Here is a 24,096-nt window from a genome sequence, read left to right on the forward strand (position 1 = left end):
CAACGCCGGTTGTACAGGTTTGCGCCAAAGCCTGTGAATAATAAAGGCCACCCCTTTGGAGACCTGCCGGTGAAATAACACGACCGAAACGATTAGTATTTGTATAAACTTTTGTAGATGCACCTAAGATCACACCTCCTTAGTTGTGTTGCTGAAGAAAATAAATAAATAGGTGGTTATTGAGCTGAAGTTTGATGCTACCAGACTTTAGTACGGTACATGTTAAGATATTAAAGGGGCACTGTAATTGTTACCTGTTTAGATACTGACTGGAATGTATAACGGTAGTACTCTGTGAAGAGAAAAGCTTGTGTAGTATGTTAGATTCCAAAAATCCTGTACCAACTTGTTTTTAACTGCTTGGTAAAAAAACTTTTAAGAGGGGAGGTGTTATGACCCCAGCCCCCTCCTTTGTGAGAATCGCAAGAGAGAGAGAGCAGCCTTACGGTTTGGAATGTGGGCTGGCCTCTCAGCCAGACAAAAGCCAAGGACATGGCCATTGTCTTGGGTGACACCTTTGTGGAATAAGGGACTGGACTACGTGCAAACCCTCAGGGCAACATGGGCTGGGTGATGGGGGAAAGATTGCCTCACCCCCACCCTGATTGACATCTACAACCCTGCCAGTCCAGATAAAAGGTGGGCTGCCGAGGCGGGGCCTCAGACGCACCAAGGAGACACACGAAGAAGACACGATAGCACTTCCCGTCGGAGCGGGAAGCCATTTTGAAGGAAGCCACGTGCCTTAGATTCCAGATCGGGAGTCTGTGGCTGAAAACGGAAAACCGTTTTAACTAACAACCGGGATCGTCTTCGTAAAGACGACGGGCAAGTGTTCCTTCTTTCTCACCACTCTCTCTCTCTCCAACACATGAAATGCCAGCGGTTCCCAAACGGAAAAGCCTGCAGATTTATGAGTGACTTTTATATTCCATTGGACTCAGTATTCCCCTAAACAATAGAGCTTATTTCTGATTATTACTATACCTGTGCTTTAGATTGAGTTTTGACGATGTATAGGATCTGAATGTTTGTATTAACCATACGTTTGTGCCCCTTTATAAATAAAAACGTTTGAAAATAGTACCATCAGACTTCAGCGGACCTCTCTATCTTTGCTGGTAAGTCACCCGGTTACTGGGAACGTAACCAAGATTTGGTGTAGACAGTGAAGGCCATCAAAGCTTACAGCACCATCTTGACCAGCTGGGAAAATGGATGGAAAAGTTAAAAATTTAATGCAGATGGGCAAAATGCTACATTTCAGGAGGACACACCAGGGCAAGACTTGCACATTGAATGGTAGAGTACTGAGGCATGTAGTTGAAGTGACCTAGGAATCCATATACACAATTCTTTGAAAGTAGCATCACAAGTAGATTAAGGTCATAAAGAGCTTCTGACAGCCTTCATAAATTGAAGTATTGGGTACAAGATTGAGATGTTATGTTGAAGTTGTCCAAGTCATTGGTGAAGACAAATTGTGCGCACAGCTCCTCTCACCTACCTACAGGGGAAAATATCAAGCTTGCAAGGATGTTGCTGGGACACATGGACCCGAGTTATAGAGAAAGGTTCACAAACTAGAACTTTATTCCTGGAGTACAGTGGAGCAAAAAGAAATCTTTAATTGATGCAAAAAAAAGGTATGAATAGGCTGAGTGCTTGCACATTTTCTCCACTGCTTGGGAGAGTGCATAATTAGAATACATTCAAGGAGAACTTCTGCGTGGTGCCAAGTGTGAAATGAGCTGCCAGAAGCAATAGCCGAGGTCAACTGCAAGTTTACATAGGTACATGGATGAGAGGTATTGAGGCCCATAATCCAGATGCAGATAGATGGGACTTCAGCTTTTGAGAAAGAAGAACTTCTAAGAAGCAGTTTTGGTGAGCAAATGTACATTTTATTTGAATGAAGTGTTTTAGTACAAGGCTAAAATAAACATAATTCCATTATACCTCATGAAAAAGTTAAAGGCTAAGCACTGCCACAGATCACTGAAAATTGATGGTTCAGGTTCCAACCTGGGCAAAAGCCTCAGGTAACTTGGAAATGTACGATTACACAAATCAACTTGAGATTTGGATTTTGCCACCTTCATAGCAATGTACCAATGGAAAAAAAAGACTTGAGCAACCACCGTAGGAATGTTCTTATCACATTGTTCCACAGTCAAGAATGCGAACAGTAACACTTGTCTTTCCACTGTGCGATCCCTTTGTTTCCATTTGTTTTACAACACCCATGCCTTCTACCACACGGCCAAACACAACATGCTTTCCATCCAACCTGAAAAATCAAGACAGATTAAGGTCAAGTTGATGCAGGAAAATACATTAAAGAATTACATCAATTGAAATTTGATTATTCAGGTTAACCAAATACTCATTCTCATAAAAAGCAAGAGTAGACTTATGTCTCAGGAAAGTTAGTCACCATTCCCATTTTAAATATTCCTTTGAAATAAATTCAGGTAATCAAACCAGTTGCCAACATAATTATCACTGAATACCAGTTATTCAGTTAGGCTTATTAGTCACTTCATACTTTAGAGCAAGGCTTGCCAATCTATGGAACCCCTGATTAATGGCAACAGTTCAAGGCATATAAAAAAAAATTGGGAACCCCTGCTTCATGCACAGGCAGAAAAATGGTAGGAGCAGTCTATAGAAAAGCAGAGCCAGATAAAGAGACTTTTTACAACCTTTGCTTTGAAAGATCAGACCATGGCTCACATTCAACAAGCTTGCATACATATACATGTAGGGAAAGGGGTAAAAAATAACTACACTAGTGGGGGAAGTCCAGGGCTTGGAGGGCAAAGCTTCAGAATACAAGGACGCATTCTGAACAGAGATGAAAGTTATTTACTTGAGTCTGAAGGGTGATAATTTGTGAAATTCATTGCCATGGACTGCAGTGGAAGCCAAGTTATGGACATATCTAAAGCAAATGGTAATAGGTTCTTGATTGGCAAGAGTATTTAAAGGCAAAGGGGAAAAGGCAGGAGAATGGAGTCAGGGGAAATAGATCAGCCATGATCAAATGGTACATCAGTCAATGGGCTGAATGGCCTAATTCTGCACCTACAGTACTGTGCACATGTAAAAATGTGAAACTTTAAAATTTTTAGTTGCTTAGTAATATTATAAAGAGCAGCAAAAAAAAAAAAAAACACCAAATCAAAATCTGGTGCGACACCCTTTACTTAAGGAATTCGTTGGTAGTTCTTAGGTATACTGTCGTGCAGTTTTTTGGGTGAGGGGGTAGAGAGAATCATGGTTGGTAGGTCATTCCAAACATCTTGAAAAAACTTGCCAGTTCTGTAGACTTTGGCCATCTTGCTTACTTCTGCCTCTCCAGGTAATCCCAGATAGCCTCACTGTTAAGACCAGGACTCTATGGAGCCATCTGCAACCATATAAAAAATCTAGATGCCCAAGACTTTTGCACAGTACTGTAGGTCATTATGGTCTTACTGCATTACTGGTGCTCACTCACGACTAAAAAGTAATCAATTTCAAACAATCCACATCCCATACAACAGTACTACACAAATCCCCTGGGAACTCTACGGCAGGGAATCCTGCCTTAGAGCAGCAGAAGCAACTTACCAACTAGTTTCGCCAGTACAGATAAAAAATTGTGACCCATTTGTATTGGGCCCAGCATTTGCCATTGACAGTGTTCCTGAAAAAAAAACTTCTATCAGTTAAGAATGCAGAGCCATGAAAAACACAATATAGATTCACCCCAGTATATGGATACCCGACTTGTCTATACAAATTGCTGAGTCAATCAGGAGACAGTCAATATGGATTTGCCACTGGGAAACTGTTTACTGCCATATTTCTGGCATGAACTATTCACAGGAATGAAATCCTGACAACCTGAATAGCTTTCCCTTCAGCAACAACTTCTCACCCAAAAAAACCACACACCCTATTCAACTAGAAGCACCTGTCAATTAGTACCACACAACCTACTAGTACTGGCAATTAGAAATTATTGCATTGGACAATACAATTCAGACCTTCCTTTTTTTGGCATTCAGGTATTAAAGGATCATGCCACCACTGCAGTTTCCCCAAATTCACTCCTGAACTAGGAAGGTTAGAGTATTACTTCAGTCAGGTAATTGTTTTTCAAAATTCAAAAGCAAAATGGTAAAAATACCAGACAGATCAAGTTTTAAAAAATTTACATCGAACTACAGAAGAATGTCTCACTCACCTGCTCCCTCATGTTTGAGTATGAAGTTCTCATCTGCAAATTTGCTACCATAGATGGATTTGCCCCCTGTGCCATTGCCTTTTGTGAAATCTCCACCCTGTAGAAACCAAAAGCAGACTTAGAGTTAGAACAATTTTACTTTCATGAAGTTTGCAAACAAACCAGGATTCAAACCATTTGTCTGAATCCCAGAGCAACACCAGTGTCAATCTATTCTGATTTAGTTCATCTAAGATGAGTTCCCTTCACACTAGAATACAATTTTGCAGCTAATACCTTCTTTAAAGCCTCTCAAGCTGTTAACTTTTGTCACTAGTGGTTAAATATACAAACCAACACTAATACATCCTCATTTTCTCCATTCAAGCTTCAATTATCCCAATATCTGTACGCAAGTGGTGGCCCCAATACAATCGTTTAGGATACCACTACACATTGATCACTCCCGACAATCAGCCTTCTACTCTCTTCAGCAAGCCATCCAAGTGCCTGCAACTCTACAACCCCCATCATCTTGGCACGAGGTAGTTTTAAACCAGCACACAAAACACTGAAGGAATTCAATCAGGCAGCATCTACAGACAGTTAGTGTTTCAAGCCAAGGCCCTTCAGAACTTCTAGTCTGACAGCACCTTATCTGCAGATTTAAAAAATTGTGCAGTAACATCCTTAGTTTTCTCCCATCACCGGATGCTACCCAAAAGAGGAATGAAACCCAATTACCAGTGAATTGCAATGCATTTCCACAGATATTGGAATATGCATGGTGTTGCACTCTGGTAGTAGAAATGTGCAGACTATTTTACAAACGGAGAAGATCTAATAATCAGATTCTTGAGCAGAAAACCCCGAAGGTTAACTTGTAGGTTGATTAGGTGGTTTGGAAGGCAAATGCCATGTATTCTAGACCTCTTAAAATGAATACTAACTAGAGCAAGGAAGGATATGATGCTGGGGCTTTAAGGCACTGATGAGGCCTCACACCTTGAACACTGAACAGTTTTGGGCCCCTCATTTTAGAAAAGATAATGCTGGTATTGGAAAAGTTCAGAGGAGGCTCACAAGGATGATTCCAGGAATGAAGGGGTTATCACACAAAATGTTTGATAATTGTAGGTCTGTACTCACTGAAATTTAGGAGGATGAGAAGAGATCTCATTGAAACCTTTTGAATGCTGAAAGGTCTAGACAGAATAGATATGGCCAAAGGGTGGTGAATTTGTGGAAATCGTTACCACAGGCAGCTGTGGCGGTCAGGTCATTGGGTGTATTTAAGGCAGAGATTGACAGGTTCTCAATTGGACATGGCATCAAAAGGTTAGGTTAGACCAGGAACTGGGGTTGAGCAGGAGATATAAAAATAAGTATCAGCCATGACTGAATGGCAGAGCAGACTGGACAGCTTAATTCTGCTCTTACGTTGCTGACCATCTCCAGAATTCTGTTTAGTTTAAAATTAAAAGCAATCTCCACTCCTGATATTATTCAACCCTTGTCTTCCAGTAGTACTGATATCCTATTCAAAGTTATCAATTGATAAAGAGTTACGATTGTCCTTAGTTGGTACAATACGTACAAAATTAGAGAGCTATAAGATATACAAAGCTTGAGGGTACTAGATAGGCAGTGCAAGCAGACAATTACCATTGAGTTTAGGCAAAGACTAGAGTAGAGGCAAAAGGTGAAATATTTAAGGCGAACCTGACAGGGAACTTCGTCATTCAGTGAGAGTGTGTGCAAGTGTGAATGTATGCTCAATTGCAACATTTAAGAGATGTTTGGTTGGGTGCATGGTTGGAACAGATATGGTCCAGGTGGTGGTCAACAGGACTAGGCAGAACAGTTCAACACAAGCCTGTTTCTAAGTAGTACAGGTAGTCCCCGACTTACGGGCAACTCGTACTTACGAACCAAGGAAGGAGAACGCTGTCCGCCATTCTATGTCGTTGCCGTTGACACTGAGTGTTTAACTTTGTACTTGGCTTAGATTTTTCTTAGTAAGGTTCACCCTGACCCTGCCCACCCCCCATTCCGGTCGGCTGGTGGCGCAGTGAGATCAGCGCCAGGCTGGAGAACAGAGTTTCCCCGAGTTCAATTCAGTGACAGACCACTCCCGTGCCGGGTTGATGTCGAGCTTGCAACTCGACCTCATTAAAAAAAAAACACTGCCACCTCCAGTTTAAATTCCCACACGGAATATTGTGGATGATCAAATACCCAAATCCAGCACAGCCCCCACTTGTCCCATTTAGCCTGTCTCAATGCAGTGGTCCTTAGGACCCAGCAGACCTCGGGAGCCGCCGCCCGCAGTGTTTGTTCCATTGACAGGAAGCGATCGCGATTGAAAATAAAGTGGAAATAATAGTGATCAGAAAGAGGTGAAATGCCATTGGTCACTGGAAAACATTAGGCTACAGTCTGTCAACAAATGGAACAATTTTCAAGGATAACAGATAAAGTGAGAATAATGGAGCATGTGAAAGGCGCTGCCCCAATTAAAGCTATAATTATTATTAAGCAACGCAGTAGTTTAATTATTGGAATACATACATTTCTTAAGTGTTTTATGGATAGAAAGGTAAAATATATACTATATACTAAGACAAACGTTTGACTGACGATAAATAATACTGGATGTACTTGTTCCCACTTCCGTACAAATCCGACTTAAAGACGGACTCAGAAACTGAACTCGTATGTAACCCAGGGACTGCCTGTACAGGTAGTCCGAGTTAGACAACTCATACTTATGGAGGGAGAATGCCGTCTGCCATTTTAAGTCATTGCCATTTACACTAAGTGTAACTTTGTATTTGGCTTAAATATTTCTTAGCAAGATTCACCCTAAACTCCCACCCCTTGTCCCATTTAACCTGTCTCAGTACGGGTGGACTTTTAAGACCCGGAGCAGCACAAGACCCGCCACCCGCAGTTGCTGGTTTTTATTTAAGTGAGATTGTGAACAATAGCCAGATCAGGAATGCTGATCAAGTCAACTAGTTCCTAAAGAGAATTCTGATAGGCCAATCAGACGGTTCACTGTTGCTCAGTGATAGAACACAATCTGTATTTTTCTGTTCTGTTGACAGAAAGCAACACGACTGAAAATAAAGCGGAAATAAAGCAATTGGAAAGAGGTGAAATGCCACCAGTCATTGGAAAAGCTTTAGGCTATAGTCAGTCAGTCAATGATCGGAACAACTTTAAAGGATCCAGGTAAAGGATAAAATGAGAATAATGGATCATTTAAAAGGCCCTGCCCCATGAAAGCTACATTACTAAGCAACAGTGGTTTAATTATTGAAATACATGCATTTGAAGTGTTTTATATGCATAGAAAGGTAAAATATACAGTCAGCCCTCCTTATCCGTGAGAGATTGGTTCCGGGACCCCTCATGGATACCAAAAGTGCAGATGCTCAATTCAGTGGACCTTGGGACCCAGTGGAACCCCAGACCTTATTTAACCTGTCAGTGCAGTGGACATTAGGACCCAGTGGCAGAGCTCTGAATCAGCAGTGTTTCTGTTCACAAAAATTATCACGATTGAAAATAAAGTTGAAATAATAAAGTGATCAGAAAGAGGTGAAATGCCATCGGTCACTGGAAAAGCATTAGGCTACATCGGTCAATGATTGGAACAATTTTAAAGGATAAAGTGAGAAAGGCCCTGCCCTAATGAAAGCTACAACTACTACTAAGCAACACTGGTTTAATTATTGGGTTTTGGGTTTTTGATTCTCCACATCAACTGAGAGCACACTTCTGAGCAGCCCGTCACTAGATCAAACTCGGGTACTTCCATTCCCAAGCCCAGCACTGAAACATACTTTAAGTGTTTTATATGCATAGAAAGGCAAAATATACTATACACTAAGTCAAACATTTGACTGACGCTAAATAATACCAGATATCTGTTCCAACTTACGTACAAATAAGACAGACGCACGAATGGAACGCGTTCATAACCCGGGGACTGCATGTAGTGTGTTATGAGTCAACTTTCCCCAAAAATATTCCAAATTTGTAACTCATTACTTAAATATTGTCACCCCTGTTCAAATGGATAAACCTTCCATCATTACAGAGATTAAGCTGCATATTAAACAAAAACTAACAAAACCATTCATATTCATAACGTTAGGCACCTAAAAATATAAGGGCTCCAACCAAAGGGATACAACCGTGTCATTTTCCTAGAAAGGAGTCAATATCATAGGTTCCTATAATAGGAAGCCACATCATCTTGTGCATTAGATGCATGAAAATAGTAAATCAATCAAAACAAAACATTAAAGGAGTGTACTTACTTGGCACATAAAGCCAGGAATTATTCGGTGAAAAATTGATCCCTTAAACCCCTCACCCTCTGGCTTGGTACAAAGCACACGGAAGTTCTCTATAGAAAAGGCAGTAACAGATTGAGTAAATTTACACTCAAGACTCATGGGTAAGATAACCTTAACTTCTAATGTACCCAAGCACACACCCTACTCCCAAAGAAAATATTTGTAGATTGGATAGTGCCATAATGCAAATCTTTATCAGCCATACCCAACCGGCTCCATTCAGAAGAATGGAGCCCCTCCAAACCTACCAATTTTTATTGAAGCACCATTGTACCTGGATGCATAACAGCTTTGGTATTACAACTGCTCTGTACAGGACAGAGAACTGTAGAGTTGTGGATGTAGCTCAGTATATCACAGGAAACGGCCTCCCCTGCATGGATTCTGTTTGTACTGTTTTCTGCCCCTGTAAAGTAGCCAACGTAATCAAAGACCCACACAGACATTCTGTTCTCTCCTCTCCCATCAAGTCCAAGAGCATATATGGCATTCAAGAAAGCAGCAAGGCAATGCTCTTTTCTCATTGCCTTCATGAAATGCTCAGAACTTGCACCACCAGGTTCAAGGACAGTTACTACCTCTCAACCACCAGGCTCTTGAACTACACTTATCTATTGATATGTTCCCATAACCAATGATGCCACTTTAAGGACTCTAGTTACTGTATGCTCTATATTTGCATGTGCAGAGTTTATTGTCTCCTATGCTCTGCATGGTCTTGCATTGATCCTGTTTTTATAGTAACTACTCTGTAGATTTACTGAGTATGCCTGCAGGGGAAAAATTCTCAGGGTTGTACATGGTGACATGCATGTACTCTGATAATAAATTTTACTCGGAAATTCCAGGACTATAGACTATTGAACAGATGTGTTGTACAGCTCTTGCCCCACAACCTACCTCATTATGATCTTCAGCTTTATCCTCAAGTTTAAAAGGGAGCACTTTCTCTACAGCTTTTACACTTTATCATTTTACCTGCCACTGTGTAATGATTCATTCTGTATGAACAGTATGCACAAGCTTTACATTGCACATATTATTTTCACTTGTACCAAAATACAATGAACCGGATTTGATCAGGGACCTTGAGGTAAAGGAAACATTAGGAGATAGTGACCATAATGATATGTTTTAACCTACAATTTGAGAAGGAGAAGGGAAAAATCGGATGTGTCATTGTTACAGTTGAACAAAGGGAACTATGGAGCTATGAGTGAGGAGCTGGCCAAAGTTCAATGGAACAATACCCTAGCAGGGAAGACAGTGGAACAAAAAATGGCAGGTATTTCTGGGAATAATGCAGAAGGTGCAGGATCGGTTCATTCCAAAGAGGAAGAAAGATCCTAAGGGGAGTAAGGGGTGGCCGTGGCTGACGAGGGAAGTACAGGGCAGTATAAAAATAAGAGAATAAGTATAACATAGCGGGAAACCGGAGGACTGGGAAGCTTTTAAAGAGCAACAGAAGGTAACAAAAAACGCAATACGCCAAGAAAAAATGAGGTATGAAGGTAAACTAACCAAGAAAATAAAAGAGGATAATAAAAGCTTCTTTAGGTATGTGAATAGCAAAAAAAAGAGCAAAATTGGGTCATTGAAGACAGAAACTGGTGAATTTATTATGGGGAAGAAGGAAATGGCAGATGAGTTGAACAGGTACTTTGGATCTGTCTTCACTAGGGAAGACACAAACAATCTCCCAGATGTAATAGTGGCCAAAGGAACTAGGGTAAAGGATGAACTGAAGGAAGTTTATATTAGGCAAGAAACGGTGTTTCTTCAGACTGTTGAGTCTGAAGGCTGATGTCCCCAGGACCTGATGGTCTAGATCCCAGGGTATTTAAGGAGGTGGCTTTAGAAATCATGGACGCATTGGTAATCATTTTCCAATGTTCTATAGATTCAGGAACAGTTCCTGCTAATTGGAGGGTGGCTAATGTTGTCCCACTTTTCAAGAAAGGAGGGAGAGAGAAAACAGGGAATTATAGACCGGTTAGCCTGACATCAGTGGTGGGAAAGATGCTGGAGTCAATTATAAAAGATGAAATTACAACACATTTGGATAGCAGAAGAAGGATCAGTCCGAGTCAGCATGGATTTATGAAGGGAAAATCATGCTTGACTAATCTTCGGGAGTTTTTGAGGATGCAGCTATGAAAATGGAGAAGGGAGAGCCAGTGGATGTAGTGTACCTGGACTTCCAGAAAGCTTCTGATGAAGTCCCACATAGGAGATTAGTGGGCAAAATTAGAGCACATGGTATTGGGGGAGGAGTACTGACATGGATTGAAAATTGGCTGGCTGACAAGAAACAAGAGTAGTGATTAACGGGTCCCTTTCGGAATGGCAGGCTGTGACCAGTGGGGTACCGCAAGGTTCGGTGCTGGGACCACAGCTGTTTACAATATACATTAATGATTTAGATTAAGTGATTAAAAGTAACATTAGCAAATTTGCTGATGACACAAAGCTGGGTGGCAGTGAGAAATGTCAGGAGGATGTTATGAGAATGCAGGGTGACTTGGACAGGTTGGGCGAGTGGGCAAATGTATGGCAGATGCAGTTTAATGTGGATAAATGTGAAGTTACCACTTTAGTGCAAGAACAGGAAGGTAGATTACTATCTGAATGGTGTCAAGCTAGGAAAAGGGGAAGTACATCAAGATCTAGGTGTTCTTGTACATCAGTCAATGAAAGCAAGCATGCAGGTACAGCAGGCAGTGAAGAAAGCTAATGGCATGCTGGCTTTTATAACAAGAGGAATTGAGTATAGGAGTAAAGAGGTCCTTCTGCAGCTGTACAGGGCCCTGGTGAGACTCCACCTGGAGTATTGTGTGCAGTTTTGGTCTCCAAATTTGAGGAAGGACATTCTTGCTATGGAGGGAGTGCAGCGTAGGTTCACAAGGTTAATTCCCGGAATGGCGGGACTGTCATATGTTGAAAGATTGGAGCGACTGGGCTTGTATACACTGGAATTTAGAAGGATGAGAGGGGATCTGATTGTGAAACAAGATTATTAAGGGATTGGCAGGAAGCATGTTACCACTGATGGGCAAGTCTAGAACTAGAGGCCACAGTTTAAGAATAAGGGGTAGACCATTTAGAACAGAGATGCAGAAAAACCTTTTCACCCAGAGAGCGGTGGATATGTGGAATGCTCTACCCCAGAAGGCAGTGGAGGCCAAGTCTCTGGATGCATTCAAGAGAGTTAGATAGAGCTCTTATAGATAGCGGGATCAAGGGATATGGGGGAAAGGGCAGGAACGGGGTACTGATTGTGTATGATCAGCCATGATCACAGTGAATGGCAGTGCTGGCTAGAAGGAATGGCCTACTCCTGCACATACTGTCTATTGTCTATAATAAGCCAATATCTGATAGGTACTCACAGCACCTTTCTGCCATTCATTCTACCAAATTGAAAAAAAAAGCCAATTTTTTTCAGACTCGGTATCGAATTAAAATAACAGCACATTTATGCCGAAATGAACGAAAGTGCTGATTTCCTCCAAACGTGATGAACGTCCGGAGCAGATGCAATAGCAGCAAATCCTGCTCTTGCGAGCAAAATGCAGATGCCCTACGTAATCATTTGTACTCCAAGTCTATTAAAAATAATTAAGGTTCAACACAATTAATGAATTAAAAAGAAAAACTCACCTGCAGTTTTTGGAACAACATCGCTCCTTAGCTAGTGGGTAGAAACAAAAGAGACAATAAGCACGATTCAGGTTTAGTCTTGTTAAATAATACGAACGCAGTGCTGAGGTTTTATTCGGGAGGGGTGGGGTGGTGAATTCCGATAAACCTTTGCTCGCATTGATTGCTCTGGGGCGATTCAAAACCCGACTTTTCGCCGTGTTAACGGACATGGCGGCGACGGGACATTTTGTAAGAAGACCCCATCCATGAAATGGCGGGCACCGCTGGGCGCCCGATCTTCAACCACCAGTACCGGGCTGGTAACCGAGCCACACGTTAAAAAAAATAAGGCCACACTTTATACATAGAAAAAAAAAAGCCCGGCGGTTGCAGTGAAGGATGTGGCAGGGTACCCCACCCAACACGTGGCCGGCGGAAGGGTGGTGGGGCAAGGCCTCGACCACCCCCGCAAATCACCCTCCCAGATAGGGGAGCAAACGACCACCACCGATTGCCACATCCGGGAGGGTATTTATTCTTAACAGCCAATACTCGGAGTGGGGATGTTTAACGCTTCCAGTAACCGCGTGGTTGATTTAACAGGGTGCGGCTAAAATGAAGGCGGCCGGCCCAAAACCACATGGCCATACTCCACTGCATCGGGAGCCCCCCACCCCACCCCACCCCAGAAATTAAACACTTACCTCGAATACAATGCGGCCCACTGGCTGTCTATCAAAACCAATGTCGAAGAATACGCGAGGGTTGCCCATTTTCTCCTCTTTCGCCACTAAGTGCCAACCTCAACCGAGCCCCTGCTAGGAGTGCTAATTCCGCAAAGGACCCGCTGGTTCTTCTTTTATAGCGTTCCCGGTCCCGCCGCTCCCACCCCCAACCTGATCGGCGTCCAAGTGAAGCAATCACCTACCAATGACATATGATGGACAGACAGATCGGCCAGTAGACGTGCGGGAGGGACGACAGGTGCTCTCCGCTGATCGAATCGCCGCTCGGTTGCGAGTAACGGTGAACATGATTGAAGTCTCGAATTCATGGAAATGCAGCCCAGCCGACTGAGCGTTCATGAAAAAATGTTCGCCTTTTCAACGGAAGATGCACAAACGCACCGATACGCAATTAAAATCCTGTCAGTTTAATTTTAGTATTTTGCTGTGGTGGAAAAAAATGGTAAAATCTGGGAGATAGCAACCAACCAGCGCTTTTGTAAGCGTTCCTTTGCACTTTTATTCCCAAAGTGCGTAGAAATTAGCAAACTCTTTCGAGTAAATTTAAATTTACATGCCTAAAATGCCTAAAAAATAAAGATACCATATAGAAAGGGATCCAAGATTGGGAAAAAATGGACCTGTGACATAATATTAAAATCCCACTTTTTACTAATTTAGCCAGTTTTCGGTGGGTGGATTATCTTCATTGACGCTTTTGTCGTTTTTAAAAAAATACTTGAGGCTTGCATGGTTTCATTTTCAGCAGTTCTGTTGATGTGAAAAAGGGCGCCACTTCGGCGGGTTCCAGAATGTTCCGGTCCGGCCGCCGAGTCATGGCCGCGCTACGGTCTTTTGTGTCTTGTCGAAATTTTAAAACAGCTGGAAATGTGCTCTACTAAACTAAACAACATCGTTGTCACCTCGAGCCCCACTAAGATTTAATTGTCAGATATTATCTAAATCTTGCGTTTTGAAGACAGTCTATTTTAGTTTGCGAAGAAGTCAGGGTGCGAACCTACGAAATGTCGTTTCAAATCGACGCATTTAAGGTTATCTTTGGGGGGAGGAAGACATTGCAAAGAATGCTGCAGCCGAGTTGGGTACAGTAAAATTGCGCTTTACAGCATTTAACAAATTCAGGGTGATTGCTTTAAACAGGAGCAAATGGAAAACCAGGAAAGAATCGGGTCCTGCATGTTTTACATTTGATAAACTTGCTGATAATGGCAGAACTATTAACATTTAGTGAGCCTCAGAATCTACCACGGTGCTGGCCATGATTGTGGAAGAAGATTTAAAAGAAGGAAATTTTGAGACCTGATGAATAAATACCCTAACCCAAATGGCAGTTAGGCATAATTTTGTTAAAAAAAAGAAGTAAATGTGCTAAATTAAGTATTAATTAAAAAAGTAAGACATCAGAGGGAGTAAACAGTGCCAGATGATTTGCAAAAAGCTAATATTTCTATAAATACAAAGACTGTAAAGCACTGGGAACTATAAGTCAATTGGAATTTTTGGGATGATGGGAATTTTAGTCAAATACATTGAATGAAAATAATACAGAAATTGAAAATATATTAAAGAATTGTCAGCATAATTTTAAAAAAAGAATAGGCTAGACCAGCTTAAATAGACTTCTTGAATAAATAACAGAAATGGATGTGAAAGTGATGGAGTTTAATTAAGTTAGTGCATATTTTTGCTTCAGATTATAAAAAGTGGACCCAAGTGGAAAGACTGGCAATACACAAAATGCTGGAGGAACTCAGCAGGCTAGGCAGCATCTATGGAAAAAGAGTGTAGTCAATGTTCCAGGCCAAGACCCTTACTAATGGCCCAAAACATCAACTATACTCTTTTCTATAGATGGGGTGTGACCTGCTGAGTTCCTCCAGCTTTTTGTGTGTTTTGCTTGGATTTCCAGCGTCTGCAGATTTTCTCTTGCTTGTGGAAGGAATGGCCTTGGCTACCGAACCGTAAACATCTATTAGGGAGAAAAAAAATTCCAACTTGATTAGCAAATGAATTTTAACACAGGAAGTGTGAGAGAGGTGATGCATTTTGGAAGGTCAGACCAGCAAATGTCTTGTATTCTGAATGGTAAGGGGCACTCTGAGTGAAATGGAACAGGAGAGTTTCAGAGGACTAATGCACAGTTCTTTGATGTCACAAGTAGGGTGGTGAAAAAGGCATTTAGCACATTGGCTTTCATCAGTCAGGGCACTGAGTATAGGAGCTGGAGCATTGTGTTACAGTTGTATAAGTTATAGTTGAAGCCATGCTTGAAATACTGTGAACAAGTTTGGTTGTCGTACTGTAGAAAACGTGGTTAGACTGCAAAGAAGACTTATGAGGATGTTACCAGAACTAGAAGGTCTAAGATTTAAAAGGGACCTTAGGGCCAATTTCTTTTTGCAAAGGGTGTTGAGTATATGGAATAAGTTGGCAGAGGAAGTGATTGAGTCTTGTACAATAGTTATAATTTAAGAAAGGGGATGTGGACTGAACACAGCTGTGTGGTTATGGAGGTCAGCATGGACTTGTTGGGCCAAAGAGTCTGTGGACTAATGCTGTATTATTCCGTGACTCTATGGTGAACGTGGCTATTTTCAAAAGTACACGCTAGTATTCTGCTGTTCATCACTTACGCAAAGGAGCTGCAATTTCAGAATTTCTGAATGGTGATACAGTTAAGCAGGAAACAATAATAAAAAGAAGGAAGGCATGATAAACAGAATGGTTGTGTAATTTTTAATGAATTCTGGGCTGATATATGTTTTACTAAGGCAAGTGAGGTAGACACAACTGTTAGAAAATATGTCTAAGAGGTATTGAAGGGTGTAGGGATCTTGGTGTAGTGATACACAAAATTAAAAGCAGCAATGAAAATCAATTGAGGCTCCAATAAAACAATGCTGTTCAATTCTAGAGGAATGTAGCTTTAGAGGAAAGTGACTGCACTTGCTGCATTATCAATGTTTCCAGTCTCAAGGTATTAGCAAGGTTACACAAGTACAATAGAAGTTGCAAGATTCCCTAAGAGAAATATTGAACAGACTGAAGCTGTTCATGAATTTAAATCTCAGTATGATAGCAAACGTTGTAAATTTTTCAATACCAATGCTAAACTTTTACACTCTGATAATGACAGAACTATTGCATTTATTTGGTCGTGCAAGTAGAACCTTAAGTTCTCTTGGAAATTCAGTCAATGGTAATTGAAGTAAGGCTAGCTAATCACGTGGCTGGCAGGAATAAAACACAAATTTTCAAGGTTAGCGCAGTCTTAATTTCACTTAAAGATACAGCTCTGCACCGCCCAATTACACCCATGTGACCAATTATTCTACTAACTCGTATGTCCTTGGAATGTGGGTGGAAATCAGAACACTCAGAGGAAACCCATACAGTCACAGGGAAAATGTTCAACTCTTTACTACAACAGTAGGAATTGAACCACGGTCACTGGTGCTGTAATAGCATTAAGTGTTACACTAACCATTAGATATAAATATAGTTTCTTACTTGGGAAGTGCATATCTTACTTTGTAATGTTGTATTTTAGCTCTGTTGCATTGTCATGGATACATCTGTGTTAATATATGTTGAATATATTACATATTGGATATAATACAACTGGTACTACAGTATCTGTCCCTTGAATATCTGTTTCTTGGATCATTCCTTTGTCTCAAACATCAGATTAGAGCTGGAGGCATTCAGTTTATTCGATGTTTTTCTAGCCCCGCCTTACTAAATAACTGCATGAATTGCTTTTGGACTTTGCTTTAAAAATGAGTCACCTGTTGCAAGATTGGATTATTGCCAATATGACTATGTAACCAGAAGCACTTCACAGTTGCCAATTTCTTTGGATCCAAGTGTCTAATCATTTTAGGCAGGTGTCAGAAAAGACCACCTTTCTCCACTTTGATGCATTTTCTTTGTATTTTCGGAGTCTTGAGAATATTACTTGGGTTATATCGGCTTGAATACTGTTGATTTTAGTAGATTGTGATTGCCATAGTTTTAGCAAGAGATGAAGCTATCAATTATACCACAGGAAAATATTCATTGGAATATCTTTTTGGATTTGTACTTACTGTTGTTTGCAGTGCAAATTGAGACGTAATGTGATAGGGTGGTTTCTTTCTTCAGAGTGTAATAATGAATGGCTGTATGCTGTTGACAATCATCTTAAACCATTTTAGTAACAACTGTTGTGCCTAACCCCATAGATATCAAATTTCTTAAGTGTTAATGTCTGACAAATACGGAAAAAAACTTATTCAAATATTGAGCAAGTGTAGGATTTTAAATATGTTCTGGCATAAAAAGTCTTCTTTTTGAACAGTTAAATTGTTTAAATTTGATCATCTTTCACTACGTTAATGAAGTAAGACATTTACAAGTTTTTATTAATCAGAAATTAGTCAAGCATTTATCCAAAACCAGTTGCCTCTGTGCCCTTCCTCATATGGCAGACACATGCCATTGTGCAATATGGTCAAAGTCGTAAGTAGATTAAAGAACAACATCTTTTTCAACTTAAAACTACATATTTGTGAGGCACAGGGAACCACCTGCAACACCAAGACTGCAGTGTTGCAAATCCACCGGATCAGGAATTCCACTGAGATTGGGTGGGACTGCAACCAGAGGTGATAGGTTAAGGGTGAAATGTGAGAAGTTTAAGGAGAGCATGGGGGAAAACTTCTTCACTTAGAGTCGTGAGAGTGTGAAATGAGCTGCCAGCACAAATGGTGCATACTTGCTTAATTTCAATGTTTAAGAGAAATTTGGATAGGTACATGGATAGTAGTGATATGGAGGGCTATAGTCTCAGTGCACCTCAATGGGAGTTGGCAGTTTAAATTGTTTCAGCATGGTCTAGATGGGCCGAAAGGGCCTGTTTCTGTTGCTGTACTTCTCTATGAGTATTATCAATAAGGGTGATGAACTTGGAACATAGGTCTTTGTCCTACAAAAGGAAGTGGATTTGGCCCAGTACATCATAGGTTAAGCCCTCACAACCATTGAGCACTTCTACATGAAACGTCATAGGAGGGCAGCATCCATCTTTGGAGATCCTCACTACCCAGACCACGCTCTCTTTTCACTGTTGCCATCAGGTAGGGTACCACCAGGTTCAACAACAGTTACTACTCCTCGACCAGCAGGCTCTTGAACGAAAGGGGATGACTACACTCATCTATTGAGATGTTCCCACAACCAATGATCTCACTTTAAGGACGTTTTGCCTCTTGTTCTTGTTATTTATTGCTATTTATTTATTTGCATTTGCACAGTTTTTTTCCTTTTGCACTCTGGTTGATCTTTCATTGATCCTGTTATAGTTACTTTCTATAGGTTTGCTGAGTATGCCGCAGGAAATAGAATCTCAGGTTGGTATGTAGTGACATATATGTATTTTGACAAGAATTATTTTGAACTTTGGATCAGTACATGGAACTATGATGTTGTGGCCATAACATTAGTGGGATACTACTGCAGCTTGGAGTTTCAGAGTTTAATGCTGGCATCCTCTATAAGAAGCTTGTACATCCTCCCCGTGAGCATGTGGGTTTCTTCTGGGTGCTCCAGTTTCTTCCCACAGTCCAAAGATGTACTAATTACTAGGTTAATGGTCATTGTAAATTGTTCTATGATTAGGCTAGGTGGGTTAAGTAGGTGGCCTGGTTCACTGGGCTGTATCTTCAAACAAACAAACAAATAGCAAAATAATTGGGGAACCACAATCATAACTCTTAAGTTTTAAGTTTCCTATAGTTAAGGATAAATATTGACTTTATGGAGAGTATTAAATTGAAGCTGGGCAAATTACAAGAATTATTAGGCAGTGATGAGGATGAATTAATTGGGAACAGCTAGCCTCCCAATGTCAGACTCACGGAGTTTGTTTGAAGAATAACTGTACAGGGTACAGGACAGGTACAGTATGTTCCAGTAAAAAGGAAGGACAAAGATGGCACGGTAAGGGAATGTTGGGTTTTGAGAGAGTTAGTGATTTTAGTCAAGAATTAAAAGGAAACACATGTAAGGTTTAGGAAGCTAAATTCAAACAAAGCCTTTGATTATTATAAAGAAGCCAGAAAATAACTGAAGAAGAGAAATAAGGAATCCAGGAGAGGACATGAAAAATAAGATTAAAGGAATTAAATTAAAGACATTCTATACATATATCAGGAGCAAGAGCAAAACTAGGGAGGGGGTAGGACCACTCAAGGATAAAGTAGGGAACGTGCTTGGAGATGGAGGATGTGGGTGATGTCCTAAAATTAGTACTTTGTATCAACATTCATCCAAGGAGAAGGACATGGAGAATAGAGAGATCAATGTGAAGCATGCTAATTTGCTAGGGCATTTCAAGATTAAAGAAGGAGGTAGTGTTGGGTCTGTAAAAGAACATTAAGGCTGATAGTCTGATGGGATATATCCCAGATTACTGAGAGAGGCAAGAGATCAGATTGCTGGACCTTGACCAATATCTTGTCCTCTGTAGCCATAGACAGGTTCCAGGGTATTGACAAGTACCTAATGTTCCATTATGTAAGAAGGGAAATAGGGATAGTCTCACATCAGTGTTAGGGAAATTACTAAAGAGTGTTCTCAGGGATAGGATTTTCAAGCTTTTGAAAATTCATGGCCTAAGTAGGACAGTCAATATGGCTTTGTGCAGGGCAAGTTGTGTCTTACTAACTTGAGTCTTTTGAGAAGATGATGAGGTTATTGGTGAAGGTAGAGCTATAAGTGTTGTTTGCATGGATTTTAGTAAGGCATTTGATAAAGTCCCTCATGGGAGGCTTATCCAGAGATGAAGATGCATGGAATCCACAGTGAATTGGTCATATAGATTCAGAAATGGATTGCCCATAAAAAGTTAGTGTCAATGGGACAACTTCTTACTGGAGGTCTGTGAAGAGCATTGCTCTGCAGGGATCCTTACTGAGATCTCTACTGTTTGTGACATAAATGACTTGGATGAAAACATAAATGGATGAGTTAGTAAGTTTGCAGATGATACGGAAATTGATGGTGTTGATAGAGAGTGATGAAATGAAGCCCGCCAAAGAATACAATGAGATATACACCACAAGTTACAGGTATGAGTGAAGAAATGACCAATAGAATTTAACCCAGCCAAATGTGAAATGTTGCACTTTGGGAAATCAACTGTAAAGCGTCAGTGCATTGTTAATGGCAGGTCCCTCAATGGTTTTGATGTGCTAAGGGATTTTGGAGTCCAAGTCCGTAGCTCCCTGAGAATGACACACATCAAGGTTCACCTGCATTGATAGTCTGTGAGGAGGAGCTATTATTACCTATCCACATTGACTGTGATCTCCTGATTAGCAAGTGAGGATCCAGTGCAGAGGACGGTACAAAAGCCCAGGTTTTGAAGCTTGGTTATCAGTACTGAGGAAATTATGGTTTTGAGTCCAGAACCGTAAATGATAAGCAGTAGCTTAAAGTGTGTCTTGTGGCTGTTTAGGTTTAAAACTAGAGTGGAGTGGTCCAGATCTTTGCTCAGGCAGGAGTTAATTTTAGCCATAACAACTTCTCAAAGCTCTAATGCATGGCAGATGTCAGTGCTTCTGGGCAATAGTCATTGAAGCAGCTCACCATGCTCTTCTTGGGAATCGGAATGATTGTTATCTTTTTGAAGCAGGAGGGAATCTCACGGTAATGAGAGGTTTAAGATGTCTTTGAATACTCCATCTAGCAAGTCAGCACAAGATCTTAGTACCTGATCGAGTACTCTGTCAGGTCTGATGCCTTGTGAGGGTTCATCCTCTTGAAGGACATTTGGACATTGGCCTCTGAGACAGAGATTTCTGGAAGATGTGGAGATTTGCATTGCTACATATTGTATCAAAATTCATCTAAATTCTGTACGCCTTTAATAATTTTACTCCAACCATAATCTTATTGCCGGCAGGTGGTGTAGTGGCATCAGCTCGAGACCTCAAGGCGAATGGTCTTGGGTTCAAATTTGGCTGGCTCCTTGCACGATTTCCATCTGTTCTGGATTGAGCGTCAAGCTAGTAAGTTGGCCTCGTAAAAAGACAGACAAATGCTAAGGAAATGGTAAAAGGAACAACATAATCTTATTACATATCAGAGCCTCCTGGAGGGGCTATAGAATGGCCTGCTCCTGTTCCTAATGATATTGTTCATCCGAAACAACCACAGTGAAAGTTTCTCATGATAACTAGGGATGGGAAATAAGTAATACTGTTGTTCATGCATCCTGTACTGGAAGACATGAGATACAAGTGGTATGCACTTCCAGCACTTGTGAGGGGAAAATAGTAAGGTGTGTTGAATGTGGCTATAAATGACATCTCATTCATGCCAAAGTGTGTGGGGATTGAGTAATGTGTAGGCGTGCTGCTAGATTTTTGAAAGTAGGTTACAGAGAATAATGCTCTCACTTGGTGTTTGCACTTTATTTATATCTTTGAGATCTTGGGAAATATTTTGTGAATAATTACTGTCAAAATGAGAGGTTCTCATTTGCAACTTTGACCATCTCATGCTCCATTTGTGGAAGAGTTTACAATTACCACATTGGTCTCAACAGTAACCTCAGTACCCACAAAACTAGTATGAAAAACAAGTCATCCTTATCCTGAGGAACAATCAAGGAAGAGAAGAACAAGACTGCCTGACAGCTGGTAGGTGTGAATGCAATAATAGTATGGGACTCTACCACCATTTTGATATGAATGTCTCTCAAAGACAACCAACATGTATTGTGGCTGTACTTAAACACAGCTACTGCTTATGACATGAACTTAAAGTTCTCTTCTGTAATTCTAGTGGATATTGCTGCTAGTTAATACTAAGAATCAAGCAAATATTCTTAGATGAATTGATCATGGGTTGAGTCTTAATGTCAATCACGTACATAAGTATATGTACGCACAGGTGCAAAGAAAAACTTGCAGAAGCATCACAGATGCTAGCATAACATAAGGAACATAGGAAATCCATAAATTAAACATTTTTATAAGAGAGAACACAACTGAGAGAAAAAAAACCAAAATCCATTTCACTGCAAAGTGATCATGGTTTGCCTAACTGTAGTGGTTACAGTTTTGCCAGTTGGTTCAAGGACCGAACAACTGAAGGGAAGTAGCTGTTCTTGAACTGGATGGTTGTATAAATTCACGCTTCTGTACCTCTTACCCAATGGTAGCTGCAAAAAGACAGCATGACCTGGAAGATGGAGATCTTTCTGATAGATGTCTTAGTGATCTAGTATCAAGTGTTTACACCTGCCCATTCCTAAATCTGTTTTTAGAGGGATAGTCTCCATTCTGTTTCCTACAAATATGGATGAATGGTTTGATGTGACTGCGGAAGCTCAAAAGTTTAAAGTAAAATTTATTATCAGAGTACATACATGCCACCACACACAACCCTGAAATTCTTTGTCTGTGGGCTTACTTAGCAAATCTATAGAACAGCAATTGTAAATAGGATCAATTGGATAACAAACTGTGCAAATGCAGATATAATAATAAATAGCAATAAATAACAGGCATGAAATAACAAGATAAAGGAGTCCTTAAATGAGTGTAGTTATCCCCTTGTGTTCAAGAGCCTAATGTTTGAGGGGTAGTAACTACTCTTGAACCTGGTGGTGCGAGTCCTGAGGTACCTATACCTTCTATCTGATGGCAGAAGCGAGAAAAGAGCATGGCTTGGGTGCTGGAAGCTATATCATCTTTGGGTTTTCTTGGTTTAAAGCTGACAGGGAAGTTCTGGAGTCTAAACATTTTTTTGGGGGTATTAAGAGAATTGGAGGATATAGTGTTAGAGCAGCATAGAGCTCTACCTTAATAAATGTCAAAGTTGCTGAATGCATGCCTCAGCTTTCATTTCTTGTGTTCTTATTTTGTACACAATTCTAATGTGTGGCTTGCTCTCTGGGGTTGCTAGGATCATCTTTGAATTCTGTAATTACCTCTCTTGAAGGGTAGGGGTAGCAAAGTCTGGACGTCTAACCCGTGTGAGTGGGTTAGGGAGCAGGTGAAAACTCATGGTGTGTCTTCAATCTGATGCCATGCTGCTGATGCAACTTTTAACCTGTGGACATAATGCTGGGTGTGGAAAATCTCTTGGGAGATGAAGGTTGGTATTTTCAATGTTATTCATTATTACAGGAGTGAGAGATTTGGCTGAGATCAAGAAACTCACCAAAACCAAGACAAGACCAGAGGGGAAGTATTTGCAAAGCAATGTTAGCTTTGTGAACTTCAAACATTTTGGGACTGCTTAGATACGAGGTGATTATGGAGAAAATACAAGGAAAAAGTTCCTGACCTAATGAACTGATGAAAAGTTTTGAGAGATTATGTACAGATAAATTATTTCCAGTTATGTAGAACATTATAAACAGACCATCAATAAGAGGTATTAACTAATAAATCCAGAGTCCATAACTCAGAGTCCTGCCATGTGCAGAAGTTCGCTGATGACACGGCCATAGTGGGGTGTGTCAGGAATGGACAGGAGGAGGAGTATAGGAAACTGATACAGGACTTTGTGATATGGTGCAACTCAAACTACCTGCGTCTCAATATCACCAAGACCAAGGAGATGGTGGTGGACTTTAGGAGATCTAGGCCCCATATGGAGCCAGTGATTATTAATGGAGAACGTGTGGAGCAGGTTAAGACCTACAAGTATCTGGGAGTACAGTTAGACGAGGAGCTTGACTGGACTGCCAACACAGATGCCTTGTGCAGGAAGGCACAGAGTCGAATGTACTTCCTAAGAAGGTTGGCATCATTCAATGTCTGTAGTGAGATGCTGAAGATGTTCTATAGGTCAGTTGTGGAGAGCGCCCTCTTCTTTGTGGTGGCGTGTTGGGAAGGAAGCATTAAGAAGAGGGACGCCTCACGTCTTAATAAGCTGGTAAGGAAGGCGGGCTCTGTCGTGGGCAAAGTACTGGAGAGTTTAACATCGGTAGCTGAGCGAAGGGCGCTGAGTAGGCTACGGTCAATTATGGATAACTCTGAACATCCTCTACATAGCACCATCCAGAGACAGAGAAGCAGTTTCAGTGACAGGTTACTATCGATGCAATGCTCCTCAGACAGGATGAAGA

The 24,096-nt window shown here is 40.9% G+C and overlaps 1 protein-coding gene across 1 annotated transcript; it reads right to left on the minus strand.

Annotated features, from left to right (window-relative positions):
* Positions 1–1,882: 1,882 nt before the first annotated feature.
* LOC140735556 (peptidyl-prolyl cis-trans isomerase-like) lies at positions 1,883–13,085 on the minus strand. Its single transcript, XM_073060746.1, has 6 exons — positions 12,930–13,085; positions 12,244–12,274; positions 8,545–8,633; positions 4,235–4,331; positions 3,616–3,691; positions 1,883–2,290 (listed from the first exon to the last, which is right to left on the minus strand). The coding sequence occupies exons 1-6, from the start codon at positions 12,996–12,998 to the stop codon at positions 2,158–2,160; spliced, it is 495 nt and encodes a 164-aa protein (XP_072916847.1). The 5' UTR covers positions 12,999–13,085; the 3' UTR covers positions 1,883–2,157.
* Between the last annotated feature and the right edge of the window lie 11,011 nt (positions 13,086–24,096).

This window comes from Hemitrygon akajei, chromosome 1 (assembly GCF_048418815.1).
Source record: "Hemitrygon akajei chromosome 1, sHemAka1.3, whole genome shotgun sequence".
NCBI classification, from domain to species: Eukaryota; Metazoa; Chordata; class Chondrichthyes; order Myliobatiformes; family Dasyatidae; genus Hemitrygon; species Hemitrygon akajei.